Source organism: Grammomys surdaster, unplaced genomic scaffold, assembly GCF_004785775.1.
Source record: "Grammomys surdaster isolate TR1022 unplaced genomic scaffold, NIH_TR_1.0 259, whole genome shotgun sequence".
NCBI classification, from domain to species: Eukaryota; Metazoa; Chordata; class Mammalia; order Rodentia; family Muridae; genus Grammomys; species Grammomys surdaster.
Genome location: NW_021604700.1, coordinates 3,851,986 through 3,866,843, shown reverse-complemented (window position 1 = coordinate 3,866,843; position 14,858 = coordinate 3,851,986). Strand labels below are relative to the sequence as shown.

General features: G+C 42.5%; 1 protein-coding gene across 1 annotated transcript in view; it reads right to left on the bottom strand.

Annotated features, from left to right (window-relative positions):
* Window positions 1-399: 399 nt before the first annotated feature.
* The window catches only part of Shcbp1l (SHC binding and spindle associated 1 like), a 25,965-nt gene continuing 11,506 nt past the window's right edge, over window positions 400-14,858 (bottom strand). Inside the window, exons 6-10 of the mRNA XM_028775782.1 lie at window positions 14,370-14,475; window positions 6,785-6,938; window positions 4,830-5,080; window positions 3,335-3,457; window positions 400-760 (exon numbers count right to left, since the gene is read on the bottom strand). Of these exons, the coding sequence (XP_028631615.1) occupies window positions 509-760; window positions 3,335-3,457; window positions 4,830-5,080; window positions 6,785-6,938; window positions 14,370-14,475 (886 nt within the window). The 3' untranslated portion in view covers window positions 400-508. The remainder of the gene's footprint in view (window positions 761-3,334; window positions 3,458-4,829; window positions 5,081-6,784; window positions 6,939-14,369; window positions 14,476-14,858) is intronic.

Below are 14,858 nucleotides of genomic sequence, written 5' to 3'. Positions count from 1 at the left end.
TTGTAGGCAAAATAGTTGTCAAAGATGTTAATGGTCCTACTTAGGAACTGTTGGTACATACTTTATTATGGCAAGATTCAATTTGCTTATGTGGTTTAGGTTAAGGTCCCTGAGATGGGGAAGATGGGGAAATAGTCTGGATAATCCAGGTGAACCTAATCTAGCCAAAACAGCTCAGGTTGGCCACTAACTCCATCTCCCTGGTACCGGGATTATATAGGCACACTCCATTCGGGTGGTGGATTTCTGTGGTGCTGGCTTTTCACATGCCAGGCCAGTACTTTACCTACTGAGCTACATCCCCAGCCCCTCAGCTACACTTTAAAGAGTAAATTCCTTGGCATATGACTCATCTTAATAAAGCTAGAACAACACATTAAAACAAGTAATTGAATGAAAGAAAGCATTTAAACATTTTAATCTTTGAATTTAAAACTACAATTTCTGAGATACAAGAATCATTTATCACATTCCTGAACTATAAAATACAAACACCTATCCAGATGCTTTATCCAGTGACTATCCTAATATCCCCCTTTAAGTTTGCTTCTATCCTGTTGTTGTTCATTTCCACGTTCAGAGTTTGCATGACTTTGGAGAGCATTTTGTCATCTTTCTTATCTCCTGAAGCAGCCCCTTTGTTGAGAGCTGCTTCTGCTACAATAAAGAACTGTTCCGATGGCTGAAGAATACTCACTCCATAGCCGTTGTTGCTGTAGATATGATTGTTAGTCATCTTCAGTTTGGGTGCTGGAAGAACCTGTTAAATTGTTTAAGGAAATCAGTTCTTCAGTGATTTGATCCAAAGACAACAAGCACTAACTTAAGATGACACTGAGACTTACTCTGGAGTCAATAGGGTTCTTTAAAGCTACAACAGTTCGTTTCAGACCAGTGTGTGTTCCTCACATTCATCAGCCTTACTACAAGTGTGAATGAAAAAGTATAGGGTTTTTTCCATGTTTTAACCTAAACTGATATAAATTGTAGGTGGGGGATACAGCCTGTTAACATCTGTAACATGATCAAACATGAAAATGATTACAGACTATGGAAAAATACAATAGGCCAATGAAACAGCATGATTTGATAAAAAAAAAAAAACAGTCTGCCACTTAACTAGAATGCTCGTTACATAGTAACTAGCCATGTCTTTGAAGAACAGCGATAATGGCAGTATTCACTCATTACAGCAAAATGTGTTTCAGGTGAATGGCTAACATGATCATACTACACAGGTGACTTTGCAGGGATCTAGTTTAAATCATACTGTGGAATAAGGCTCAAGGATCTGCAGGGGTTTTGTTGTTAGAGTTTGCTTGCTATTTACTTTGCCATCCTCCTGCCTTTGCTTTCTTGGCTCTGCACGCTGGCCATCAGGATGCTGCAGTTCCACTCACTCACCAGGTGGTGTCAGTGTTGTGCTGTTCTATGGTCATGTTGATCAGTGGGTTTATGTTTTAGTGACCAGTAATTTCAACATCACTTTGGAAACTGACAAGAACAAATTCTCAGGCTTTACTCCAGACCTACTGAATTGGTAACTAGATTGCACCTCTGCAAGAATAGTTAAAAGTGGTCCTGATGCAAGCTAACCCTTTTGAACAACTGAAAAATACTTAACAGAAAGAGGGAGAGACAGAGAGAGAGAGAAGAGATAAATTGGGTATTTCAAAACTGACCTAACATTGTTCCCGTGTACATTTTTACCCCTTATCAACCAGTTACCTGACTTTATTGAAAACTCTGTGGAGGGCATTGGTGGCATGGGTGGTCTACTGGTGCTGACTGAATATCCTTATAAATCTGGAAATCCAAAATCTGATACTTTTCTTTGAGACAAAGTCTCACTGTATAATAGCCTTGGCTGATCTGGAACCAGGAACTCACTGGGACCAGGCTGGCCCCCAACTACTAGAGACCCATCTGCCTTTGCCTCCAGAGTAATTGGGTTAAAGGTATGTGCCACCACATCATGCCAAAAGTAGCCTTTATTCCTGTCCTTCCTCCCTTTTCTTTCCCTCCTATGTGCCTTCTTTCTCTCCTCTCCCATTCCTTTCCACGACAGTCTTAAAACCTTCTGGCTAGCTTGCTATTTGTTATATTAAAAAACCTTCTGGCTAGCTTGCTATTTGTTATATTATTTGGGCAGGCCTGGAATTCACACCAGCTCTCCTGCCTTAGCCTTTTGAGTGTTAGGATTATAGGCATGTACACTACATTTTACCTCAAAAGTGTTTTAACATAGTCTTAATTTGCTGCTTTGTGTTGGGGGTAGCTTACATAGAATCTCATATATAACCCAGGTTGGCCTCACTGTGTAGCTAAAGATCAAGCTTGAGTTCCTGATCTTCCCAGCTTCTAAATGCTAGGAATATAGAACTGCCTACAATAGTCTATTTGCTTTACTTACCAGTAAGTATTATATATCTAGTCAATGAAAAGACTATTACATAAGAGCAAAGCCCACCTATTTTCTCATTTAGAATTACTTTATACTGGGCCTGGTGGCCTATGATCCCAGTTACTCAGAAGGCTAATAATGCATGAGGACTATAATTTGAGGTCTGACTAGGCTATAGAATCCCAGGACAGCCAGGGCAGCTCTGTCTCAGAAGATAGTGGGGACTCTGTCAGAGGGAGGGCTGACTAGTTGGAGGGGTGGAAATCTGCAGGAATAGCTTGTTTCCCAGCAGCTATCATTTACTATGTTTTATTATGTGTAGGAATCCTTTTCAAATATAAATAGTATTTGAATAAGATTATTACTATTAATATTTGTGTAGTATTTTCACCTGGACAGAATTACCAAGCCTTGGGGTACATCTATGAGGGATTATTAGCCTCTGGCTATGCTGGTGAGAGAGTATACTGATGAGGTTAATTGAGGTGGGAATATCCATCCTAAAAGAGCACCATCCCTTGGGGCTAGGTCCTAGACTTCATAAAAAGGAGACATCAAGCTGAACAAGAAGCATTCAGTTACTCTTCTTGTGACCAGCCACTTCAGGCTCCTGTGGCTCTGACCCTGCTATAATAAACTGTATCCTAGAACTGAGCTAAATAAACTCTTTCTCTCAAGTTGCTTTTGTAACGGTATTTTATTACAGCAACAGGAAAAGAAACTAAGACCTGACCAATTCTAAAACTCTTAGAACATTTCTCCAATAAGAGCTAAGACAAGCCATTCATGGTGCACACCTTTAACCCCAGCACTTGGGAAAGAGAGGCAGGTAGATCTTTATGGGTTTGAGGTCAATCTGGTCTACAAAGAGTTCCAGGCCAGCCAGAGCTACATAGTGAGATCCTGTCTCAAAACACGAAAAAACAATACCTTCATGTTAACACCGCCTAAGGTGCTTTTTGAACTGTCACTGGTTCTGAGATTATTACAGTGATGAATCTCATTCCCTTCCAAAATGGCTATGCTCCCAGGATATAGTTCAACACCAGCACCCTGAAATTCAAAACAGACAACACAGGTTACAAAAAGTTTCCACCTCTTGGGAGCAGGAATTCTAAGTGTGCCACCATGCCTGTCATATCTCCCATTTTTTTAAAAAAGGTTATCTTTAATTATGCATGTTTATGTGTGTCCAGGCACATGTTTATGCTAACACAGGTGCTTCCAGAATACAGAGGAAGGGTGTCAGATCACTTGGAGTGAAGTTACATGTGGTTGTAAACTGCCTGAAGCAGGTTCTACAGAGGAACTAAACTCAGATCCTCTGTGAGACCAGTGCACTCTCTTAACCATGAGGCATCTCGTTAGACCTTTGTCTCCCTCTTTCTGAGTTATTCTAGTTTGTGGAAAGCTAAGAAACAGTCTTTTGGGGACTGGGGAAAAACACTTGTAAGTGTGGGAACCTGAATCCAAACCATAAGAACTGATGGCAAAGCCAGGCAGGAAAGCATGCTGTCTGAAGCCCTGGTGCTTCTGTGGTGATATGGGAGGCAGAAACAGCAGAAACTCTAGACTCCTTTTAACACAGTTCCTCATGTGATGATGATCCCCTACCATAACATTATTTTGTTGCTACTTCCTAACTGTAACTTTGCTACTGTTATGAATCGTAATGTAAACATCTGATAAGCCCTAGACAATTACAGGTACCCTAACCTGGTGAGTGTAACAGCACTGAACAGTTCTGCCCAGAGCTCATGGGAACAAGGCAGAATCAACTACTGAAATTGATCTGTGCGTGTACTCGAGCACACACAGCTTGCAAATGCATGTGCACACACAAATGAACGCACTCAATAACAACAACAATAGAACAACTTTAGGCTGGGCTTGCTGGCTCACACCTTTAGTCCTAGCATTTGGGAGGCAGATCTTTATGAGTTCGAAGCCAGCCTGTTCTACAGAGCTAGCTAGCTCCAGGCTAGCAAGGGATATTACATAGGGAAACCTTGTCTCAAAAAACCCAAATAAATAAATAAATTAGTTTTAATTACAGATGTCCTGTTTCAAACAAGATAAAATGAACTCATACCCAAGTTTGTCCCTGACTTCCACACGTGTCCCATGAGACGTGCATACTTATACTCCATACCCAAACATGCACATAATTGTTATCTTTGGGAGATTTTTATTGTTGTGTTGTTTTTGTTTTTCAAGACAGGGTTTCTCTGTGTAGCCCTGGCTGTTTTGGAACTCACTCTGTAGACCAGGCTGGCCTCCAATTCTGCCTGTCTCCATCTCTCGAGTGCTGGGAGTAAAGGCTTGCACCACCACTGCCTGGCTGTTACCTTTTGTTTTCAAGTCAGGATGACTCCAAATTGTTACTTACAGTCATATAAAGCTAAACTGTTATAGAAGGAAGTACCTGGGCACCAGTTATTTCACTGTTTGTGATCGTCAGTGAAGCCCCTGTAAGAACGCACACTCCTGTCCCTTCACACTTTAACAAGCAGTTTTCAAGAGTCAGGTGACCAGACTCTACCACCACAATGCCATCAACTGTCCCTTGTTGTATCAAAGAAAGCTGCATTAGTTTCACATTATCAGCCTTGGATACCACAAAACTGTCATGCGAAGGTTCAGAAGTGATCATAATTTCTTCTCTCTTTCCAACTCCTAATGCATAGAGAAAAACAAATTAGTAGCTAAAATTTCCAAGTCCTTTAGTAATTCAATATTTACTGTTGCCGGGTGATGGTGGCCTACAGAAAAAAAGAAAGAAAGAAAAAAGAAAATAAACAGGTTGTTTTTTGTTGTTGTTGTTGTTTTGTTTTTTTTGGGGGGGGGATTTTTGAGACAGGGTTTCTCTGTGTAGCCCTGGCTGTCCTGGAACTCACTCTGTAGACCAGGCTGGCCTCGAACTCAGAAATCCGCCTGCCTTCGCCTCCTACTGTTTATTTTCATCAAGACACACACACACACACACACATATATGTGTGTATATATATATATATATATTCACCATCAACTGCTATTAATGTATAATGCAATCATGTATACTCACATATGCATGTAGGTATGAAGTTGTGCTCAACTAGACTAACTGGCCAGTATGTCCCAGGATCTATCACCACTTACCTAGCTCTGGGTTACAGTTGTGCCCACTGCCACTCCTAGTCGCATGGCACAGGGGACGCTTTATCCTCTGAGCCATCTCCCCACCCACACCTATAAAATTATCTTTGGAAATTAAGTTGATGACTTGATGTTGGAATCTACATTTATAATCAACCTAACTACCCTTGCAGCATTTATTCAACATATTCATTCCACTAGTTATTTCTGGTAATAATAATTTTAAATAACATAATTACAAAGTTACAAAATCTTACTCTTAACCCAGGCTGTTTTAAAACTCACTATGTAGCCCAGGCTGGCTTTAAAGTCATGGTTCAGCCTCCTAGTGTTGGGATTACAGACGTGAGACACCAGACCCAGCCAGCTTCTCTCATATATTTTCATATAATCAACAGTTATGTACAAATGTCTAAGACAAAAGATGCACTACATCTTAACTTGCTTTCTAATCCATAATCAATTACCATGGCAATGACTCAGTGGGTAAAGACACTTGTTGCCAAGCCTGATGATCTCGGTTCTATCCCTAGGACTCACATGGTGGAACAAGAGAATGTACTCCCTAGAGTCTGACCTCTGAATTCACACACACACACACACACACACACACACACAGAGCAGAGAATTTTAGAATAATCATGCCAATAATTTGCTCTAACTAAAGCAATTGTCCAAAATTTAACATCAAGAAGGCTACATCTGTTTTAAAGTACTCATACAATCAATATTACCCAGATTGTTTGATAAGATACTGTTTTAGTAAAGATTTGCTTGAATTTTCAAAACTCATGGGTAGAATGTAAGTTCACTATTCTTTTTTTCACCACTAGACAATAGGAGTACTCTTCTTTCACAGTTAACATAATACAAGCATTTTGGTAGAAATATACATAGAAGTATAAAAAATATGATGAATATTGGGTGGGACTATAACACAGTGGTGGAACGCTTGCCTAAGCAGGTGCAAGGCCCTTTGTTCAATCCCAAGCACTACAAAAAAGAAAAAAAAATATGATGAACCATTGGGCACAGTGTAGTTACTCCCACTCACCAAGTCTATTCAGGGAAAGGTCACTTCAACCCAAAAGTTTGAGACTAGAATAAGCAATATGGTCTTTAGTAGAATAGATAAGCTGTTCTTGTTTCTGATTGTTCAATTAAATATGAACGAAATGCTTCCAAGTACACAGCTGGACTAACCTATGCTGCTGTAAGAGAAACTGTAAAGGACTGCCTGCTCACCCTTTATAGTGATGTCATCAGTCAACAAAGCGAGATTTGAAGCTTGATATTCTCCTGGGAAAATGACTACTATATCTCCACTATAGCAACTGTCCAAAGCCAGATTCAGATCATCATGCTGCTGGAGAAGTGTGTCCGAAGACAAGTTCTTCACCTGAAAAGAAAAAAGTCGTGCGCTAGCCGGGCAGTGGTGGCGCATGCCTTTAATCCCAGCACTTGGGAGGCAGAGGCAGGCAGATTTCTGAGTTCGAGGCCAGCCTGGTCTACAGAGTGAGTTCCAGGACAGCCAGGGCTACACAGAGAAACCCTGTCTCGAAAAACCAAAAAAAAAAAAAAAAAAAAAAAAGAAAGAAAAAAAAATAGAAAGTCGTGCGCCTTCAACAGCATGCTATCTGAACACACTTCCTGGACAAGTTATCTTTTCCAGAAAACTTACCTAAAGAGTATTCTATCAAGTGCTGGGTATGGATTATAGGCCAGAAGCCATTTTGAATATTATATATTACCGTAAGCAGTGAAATTAAATGACCAGCTCAAGGTTGTAGAGGAGGGCCAGGGTCAAGCCTTAAATATGAGGCAAATGACACTGACACTGTACTGTTTCTTGTTGTCACCACCACCTCCTCTTCCCCTCCTCCCCACAGTCCCCTCCTTTCTCTTCTTCATCTTCATTATCAGCTTCTTCCTCTTCTCCTTCTCCTTCCCCTTCTTCTTCTTTCTCCTTCAGTCAAAGTTCCCCTAAGCAGTACAGGTGATCCTGGAACTTGAAACCCTGCCTCATGTTGAGATCATGTGTGTCACTGTGCCCAGTTACACTTTATTTTGTTTTTTAACATTTATTTTAGTTGATTGTGTGTGTGTGTGTGGTATGGTGAGTGAGTCTTGTGATCTGTTTCTTAAAAGCTATGGCACTGTTTCAGGAGTGTGCTTTTGTGCCCTCCTCAGGTACAGAGGATAGGAGTGAGTTTACTTCAGATTATTCACTACAACTGCCTATTGTCATTTGTTTCTATGCCTCTATGGAAAACCATATTTCTGCCACATGCAGCTTGTCTGCCTGGTCCTAGGGATTATACACTTTACTCATGTGACCTTTCTCAACTCTCAGAATATAAATTGTCTGAGTCTACTGCTTAAGACTTTAGCCCAGCGGTGGTGGCGCACGCCTTTAATCCCAGCACTTGGGAGGCAGAGGCAGGCGGATTTCTGAGTTCGAGAGTTCGAGACTAGCCTGGTCTACAGAGTGAGTTCCAGGATAGTCAGGGCTACACAGAGAAACCCTGTCTCGAAAAACCAAACCAAAAAAAAAAAAAGACTTTAGCCCAGGGGTTGGAGAGATGGCTCAGTAGTTAAGAGCACTGACTGCTCTTCCGGAGCTCCTGAGTTCAATTCCCAGCAACCACATGGTGGCTCACAACCATCTATAATGGGATCTGATGCCATTTTCTGGTGTGTCTGAAGACAGCGACAGTGTACTCATAAAATAAATACATAAATCTTTAAAAAAAGACCCACCTCATTTCTTGGCTCCATTTTCCTAGGTCACACTTCTAACTAGAGCAGTGAACACACAACACACCGCCATGCCCAAGTAATCACTAAGACAGGGAGAAGGGTCTCTTACTGCCCTGGAACTTGTCAGTAAGCTAGGCTAGGCCAGCTGGCCGGTAAACCTCAGGTGCCTGTTTCCATCTCCCCAGCACTGAGGTTATAAGCAAATACAACCATGTTCACCTTAGTGTTTTTGTTTTGTTTGTTTTTCTTGGAACTCACTGAGACCAAGCTGGTCTCAAACTTCTCAAACTCACAAAAATCCACCTGCCTCTGCCTCCAAAGCGTAGGGATCAAAGGTGTGCTCTACCACCACCCAGGGATAATGATGTTTGCCTTTTTAATTAACTAGTTTACTTTTAAAAATTCCAAATGTTGCCCCACCACCCCGTCCCCGCCTCCCAGAGTTCTTCACTCCATCCTCATCCCCTTTGCCTCTGAGAGGGTGCTCCCTCCACCCCGCTGCCCTGGAGCATCAAGGCTCTACAGGATTAGGTCCATCTTCTCCCACCGAGGCCAGACAAGGCAGTCCTCTGCTGCATATGTACTGGGGGCCTTGAACCAGCCCATGTGTGCTCTTTGGTTGGTAACCCAGACATCCGTTAACCGAAGAAGGGATACAGAAAATGTGCTTCATTTACACAATGGAATACTGTTCAGCTATTTAAAAATGAGGACATCATGAATTTTGCAAGCAAATGAATGGAACTAAAAAATACCACCCTGAGTGAGCTAACCCAGACCCAAAATGACATGCATGGTATGTGCTCAATAATAAGTGGATATTAGCTAAAAAGTACAGAATACCCATGATACAACCCACAGACCCTAAGAAATTTAACAAGAAGGAAGGCCCAAGTGAGGATGCTTTAATCCTCTTAGAAGAGGAAACAAAATAATCATGGGATGCAGAGGTAGGGAGGAACCTGGGTGGGAGAGGGAATGAAGAGGAGAAAAAGGGGGGTAGGATCAGGTATGGGGGGAGACAAGAGAGAAGCCCAGAGGGTCAGGAGAGTTAATAGAAATACGCAGTTTCTTGGGGTAGGGATTGGGGGAAACCTCTAGAAAGTCCCTAAGACCTGGGATGTGAGAGGCTCTCAGGACTCAATGGGGGTGACCTTCGCCGAAATGCCCAACAGTGGGGAGATGGAATCTGAAGGGACCACCTCCAGTAGATAGACAGGGCCCTCAGTGGAGGAATAGGGACACCAATCCACCTCCAAAATTTCTGACCCAGAATTGTTCCTGCCTAAAGGAAATGCAAGGACAAAAACAGAGCAGAGACTGAAGGAAGGCCATCCAGTGACCAGCCAAACTTGGTCCAGTCCATGGGTTGGCACCAAACCCTAATACTATTACTGATGCTATGCTGTGCTTACAGACAGGAGCCCAGCATGGCTGTCCTCTGAGAGGCTCTACCAGCAGCTGAGTGAGACAGATGCAGGTACTTATAGCCAAGCACTGGACTGAGGTCGGGGACCCCTATGGCAGAGTTGGAGAAAGGATTGAACCCCATAGGAAAACCAAGTGTCAACTAACCCTGGGAGCTCCCAAAGACTAAGCCATCAACAAAAGAGCATACATGAGTAATGAGGGTTTAAAATCAAAATTTGTTCCTGTCTCTAAGATATGCAAACCATATGAGAAGCACAAGAAACACATGCCCACTCTGGTGGCCTCATCTGTGCCCCAGTACGCAGCTTTTTTTTAAAATGGGTTCTGTGGATAGAAACTCAGGTCCTCATGCTTGCCTGGAAAGTGTTTTACTAAGCTGTTCCTTCAGCCCCTCTACAGGACTCTTTGCAGAAATGCAAGAAGTTATCTTCAAATCCACATGGAATTACATTTGACATTGCCAAAAACAAACAAACAAACACCTACTGAAAATACATTTCTGATCTCAAAACTTACTATGAAGTTACACTGACTGACCAAACAGTGTGGTGTTGGGACAAGGAAGAGATCATTAATGGGATACAAACAACAGGCTAGAGAAAGAACACCCCATTAACAGTCAACAAGATGTCAAGACAAGTCAAGGCAGAAAGAAAGGTCTCTTCAACAAATGATGTTAAGACCCCACACTAAATACAAAATGAACTCAACATGGATTAGTGGCTTGTGATAAGAGCTATGGACTGGGAAATGGCTTGGCCAGGAAAATGCTTGCACACATGAGAACCTGAGTGCAATTCTCCAGCCACCAGATTAAACAATGCCAAGTGCAGTGGTGTGCATCTGTGACATGTGGCGTTATGTTGAAACTATTATTATGAGCCTATCTCTTCCTTTCCTAGAGACTGGTCACTAAGACCAGAATCCTGCAGTGTCCTCAGCTTTTCTGTTTAACCTGTCTTTAAAAAGAACATTATAACAATTAAACTTACTTGTCTTGGATTTCAACTTTCATAACCTACACTAATGCAAAGTTGTAATCTTAAGTTATATACTCTTCTATGCCCCCAACTGAGAATAATGCATTTATGTTTTATATGTGTTGTGGACATTACTTGCTGAAAACAGCAAATATAGGTTGAAAGCAATCTTTTGTTTTGTTTTTTGTTTTTCGAGACAGGGTTTCTCTGTGTAGCCCTGGCTGTCCTGGAACTCACTCTATAGACCAGGCTGGCCTCGAACTCAGAAATCTGCCTGCCTCTGTCTCCCAAGTGCTGGGATTAAAAGCGTGCACCACCACTGCCCGGTGAAAGCAATCTTATAAAAGAAATATCCACCACAAATGTGGAAGACAACATACGGATATTGCTTGATTGTGTTTGTTATCTGGACCAGCTGAGGTCAGCTGGACCTGTAAATCCTGATAAAGACTTCTGCAGCAGCTCCCACTTCTTCCCCATCTTATGCTTTCTATGCTGTTTAATAAAAGAGAACAAAGCCCTTTGCTAGCAAAACTCATGAGGACAGACAGAAATGTAAGAGGGCAGGCAGGCAGGCAGGCACAGATTCAGACTCATACAACAGACACACAGAAAAAAATGGAAGACACAGGGAGGCAGAAGTAGAGAACGCAAATCTAGTTTCACTCTAGGTTAATTTATACCATGGAGAAGTGCTTTCTAATTTATTTTCCTAAATGCAGCACATTATTGGTGATGCTGAGTTTAGCACTAATGTGTTCAAACCAAAGCAGTAACTCCCACACTGCAGGGTCAAGAAGGTCCTGGTGCCCGATGGCCAGCCAGCCTTGCCAGTCAGAGAACTCCACGTTCAGCGAGACACCCTATCTCGAAAACCAAGTGAAGGATTGTGGATGCAGCTCAGATGGTACGGTAGGCTCTTAGCATGCATTAAACTCCATTTCTGGTCCCCAGCACCAATAAACAGGCATTGTGATAGATGCCTGTGATCCTAGCACTTCACAGAGAGACAGAAGGACCAGCAGTTCAAGGTCATCTTCCACAACTTGCTGAGTTTGACACCAGCCTGGTCCCATACTATGAAAAGACTATCTGAAGAAGAAAAAAAAACAAAGATTACTGAGGAAGACATCTGCTACTGATTTCCGGCCTCCACACGCAGGTGCACAAGCATCTCCACATACACATGCCTACACACATGTACACACGTGTGTACACACAAAAGAGAAAACCCATCAGTCTCCTAGAATAAAGCAAGAAAGTAAATCTCCATGGCCTTGAAGTTGAGAATGGATTGCAGATATACCACCAAAAGTCAAGTAACTAAAGAAAAATAGGTAAGTTGTACTTGATTCAAATTGAAACCAAGTGGTGGTCACATGTAGCCCATGTGAAAAATGCCAATGGCAATAAGTTTGCCACAGCTTTCCAACATTTTTGTTACCAGCATAGGCAAAACACTAGAATTTCCTTCCCTGAGGAAAGTACTCGGCTGCACAATTTTTAAGGAGTGACAGATGGTGGTGGCCAACAAGCAGTGGGTGAAATGGATGAGCTGGAAGGAATACATCTTTGATAATATAGCACACTCAATTTCCAGAAAAACAACCACACTTTGTTACAAATAATAGACACAGGAGCTGTCCAGGTGGCTCAGGCGGTGAAAGGACTTATTGCCATGGCTACTGGAGTTCAACATCCAGACTCACATGGTGGAAGGAGAGGACTGACTCACACAAGATGTCCTCTGACCTCCACATGCACACTGTGACACACATGTCCCCTCCTCCACAAAGAAAATAAATAAAATGTAATAGAACAGAGAAAACACTAGAAACAGACTCAATCGCAAACAGGATGAGCCTTCATCTCTCAAGCATTCCTCGTAGGCGCTGCATCCCAACCTGGGCAGACTTCTCTGACTTTCTCATATTACCTTATTTTCCTGTCATACACTAACTTATTGATTCAACAAAAACTGTTGCTTGGTATCTACAATGTGCCAAGATCATACCTGGTGAGGGGATGAGAGGCAAACATATTTATAGGGAAACCGAATTCAAAAGATAGCCACACAGCAGGCATAAGCCACTGTGCCTTAACTCCAGCATTCTGGAGGCTGCAGCAAAAGGATCTTGAGTTCTAGGCTAGCCTGGGCTGCAAGACTCTGCCTTAAAATTAGCAAAACCAAAAAGACAGGCACAGAAGATACCATTACACTTGCGAGAGGAGGAATGTGTGGTGGTGTAATTGAATTTAACAATGTAACGCAGTCTCCAAGGTGAAGAAGGCTCACACCTTGGCACAATCCCTTCAACAGGGTCACAGGATGAGGCCTAGGATACCCTTGAATTCACGCTCCTCCTCTCCAGTCTCCCCGGGTACTGGATTGCAGATAGTACCACCATATTCAATCCTACAAAGACGTTTTCTGTGGAAATGTTACTGAAATCAAATTCTGAACAATGGAAGAAACAAGTTTGCAGGTCACTAGGTACAATGCTGCAGTGTGTGTGAAGGTGATCTCCACTATTCATGTAACTCCTGAAAATGATAATAGCAACTAAATACATGCTGGAACGACCCAGTGCATGCGATCTTGAATTTAACTGCAGATGGGAACGGGTATACGTGAGAGTAACAGGCAATAGTAGGTTTGGGCTTAGAGCAAGTAGCAGGCCTGCATATGTGCTTTGGATCGTAAACATATACAAGTAAAGTTATAACAAGAGACTGATAAACAGGGATAAGAAACTGCAGGAGAGCCCGGCGGTGGTGGCACACGCCTTTAATCCCAGCACTCAGGAGGCAGAGGCAGGCAGATTTCAGAGTTTGAGGCCAGCCTGGTCTACAGAGTGAGTTCCAGGACAGCCGGACTATACAGAGAAACCCTGTCTTGAAAAATAAAAAAATAAAAAAATAAAAAAAAAGAAAAAGAGCCGGGCGTTGGTGGCGCACGCCTTTAATCCCAGCACTTGGGAGGCAGAGGCAGGCGGATTTCTGAGTTCGAGGCCAGCCTGGTCTACAGAGTGAGTTCCAGGACAGCCAGGGCTATACAGAGAAACCTTGTCTCGAAAAACCAAAAAAAAAAAAAAGAAAAAGAAAAAAGAAGCTGCAGGAGAGTGTCGGGGGTCAGTGGGAGGGCAAAGGCACCTGGAGACAATGAAAACCAGTCTAGAGCTGAGGCCAGGCAAGGCAGAATAGCTTCAAGTGAAATGCTATTAAGCATCAAGTTGGGTGGAGATATTTTCATTTGGTCTCAGAACAACTTATATTTGTTCAGAAGCTGGCTAAACATATCCACCCAGGGCTCATTCATTTGATACACAACCCAGGTTTCTCAGTTGGGTTAGTTTTCCCAGCCAGCATTGTCAAAATCCTCTGACTTGTGGCCCACCCACACATGCCCTGTACACAATCCTGTTACAGTATTCATTAGTCTATGCTGTAGCTGTGGCTGCCTCTTTACTTGGCTGTATCTCTGTCTTGAAATCTATGAAATGTATGGAGAGCCACACAGCACGTGTGTCTCTCCTGACTGCAGCCTCTCTTGTGGGTACGTCTCTTGCTCAGTGGTAACAAGGCCGCAGTCTGTGAAGAGCTGTCAGCGCTTATGTAGGCGGCACACACTGAGTGGCCACTCGGGAGATGAGTCTTACCATGTCGGTGGTCATCACTTTGGCTACGATGTGGGTTATAGTCTTCCCAAAGTCTCTTTTCCCTTTTCTACGTCTCAGAATCCTCGGAAAGAAAGGTCCGTGAACTCTATAGTAAAAAGTATTTGTGCGTAAATTAACATGGAGAAAACTCAACCTATCTTCACCGTGTAAGCTACCATGGTTTATTAACCATCAGCACGGAAGAGCAGTGAGCAACTGGACAGCAATCTAACAAGAGCCTTCTCGTTTGTTTATTTATTTGAAACAGGGTATCACTATGTAGGTCTGGCTGCCCAGAACTCTACTTGTAGACTAGCACTGCCCACAACTCGCAGAGATCCTCCTGCCTCTGCCTCCGAAGTGCTAAAATAAGTTGTTCACTATCACACATGGCCAACAAGATCTTTTAGATAACTGATGTTTCAACCATTACATTCTAAAATCTTTTCATTTTTAAGGATTGCTTCTTTTTTTTTTTTTTTTTTTTTT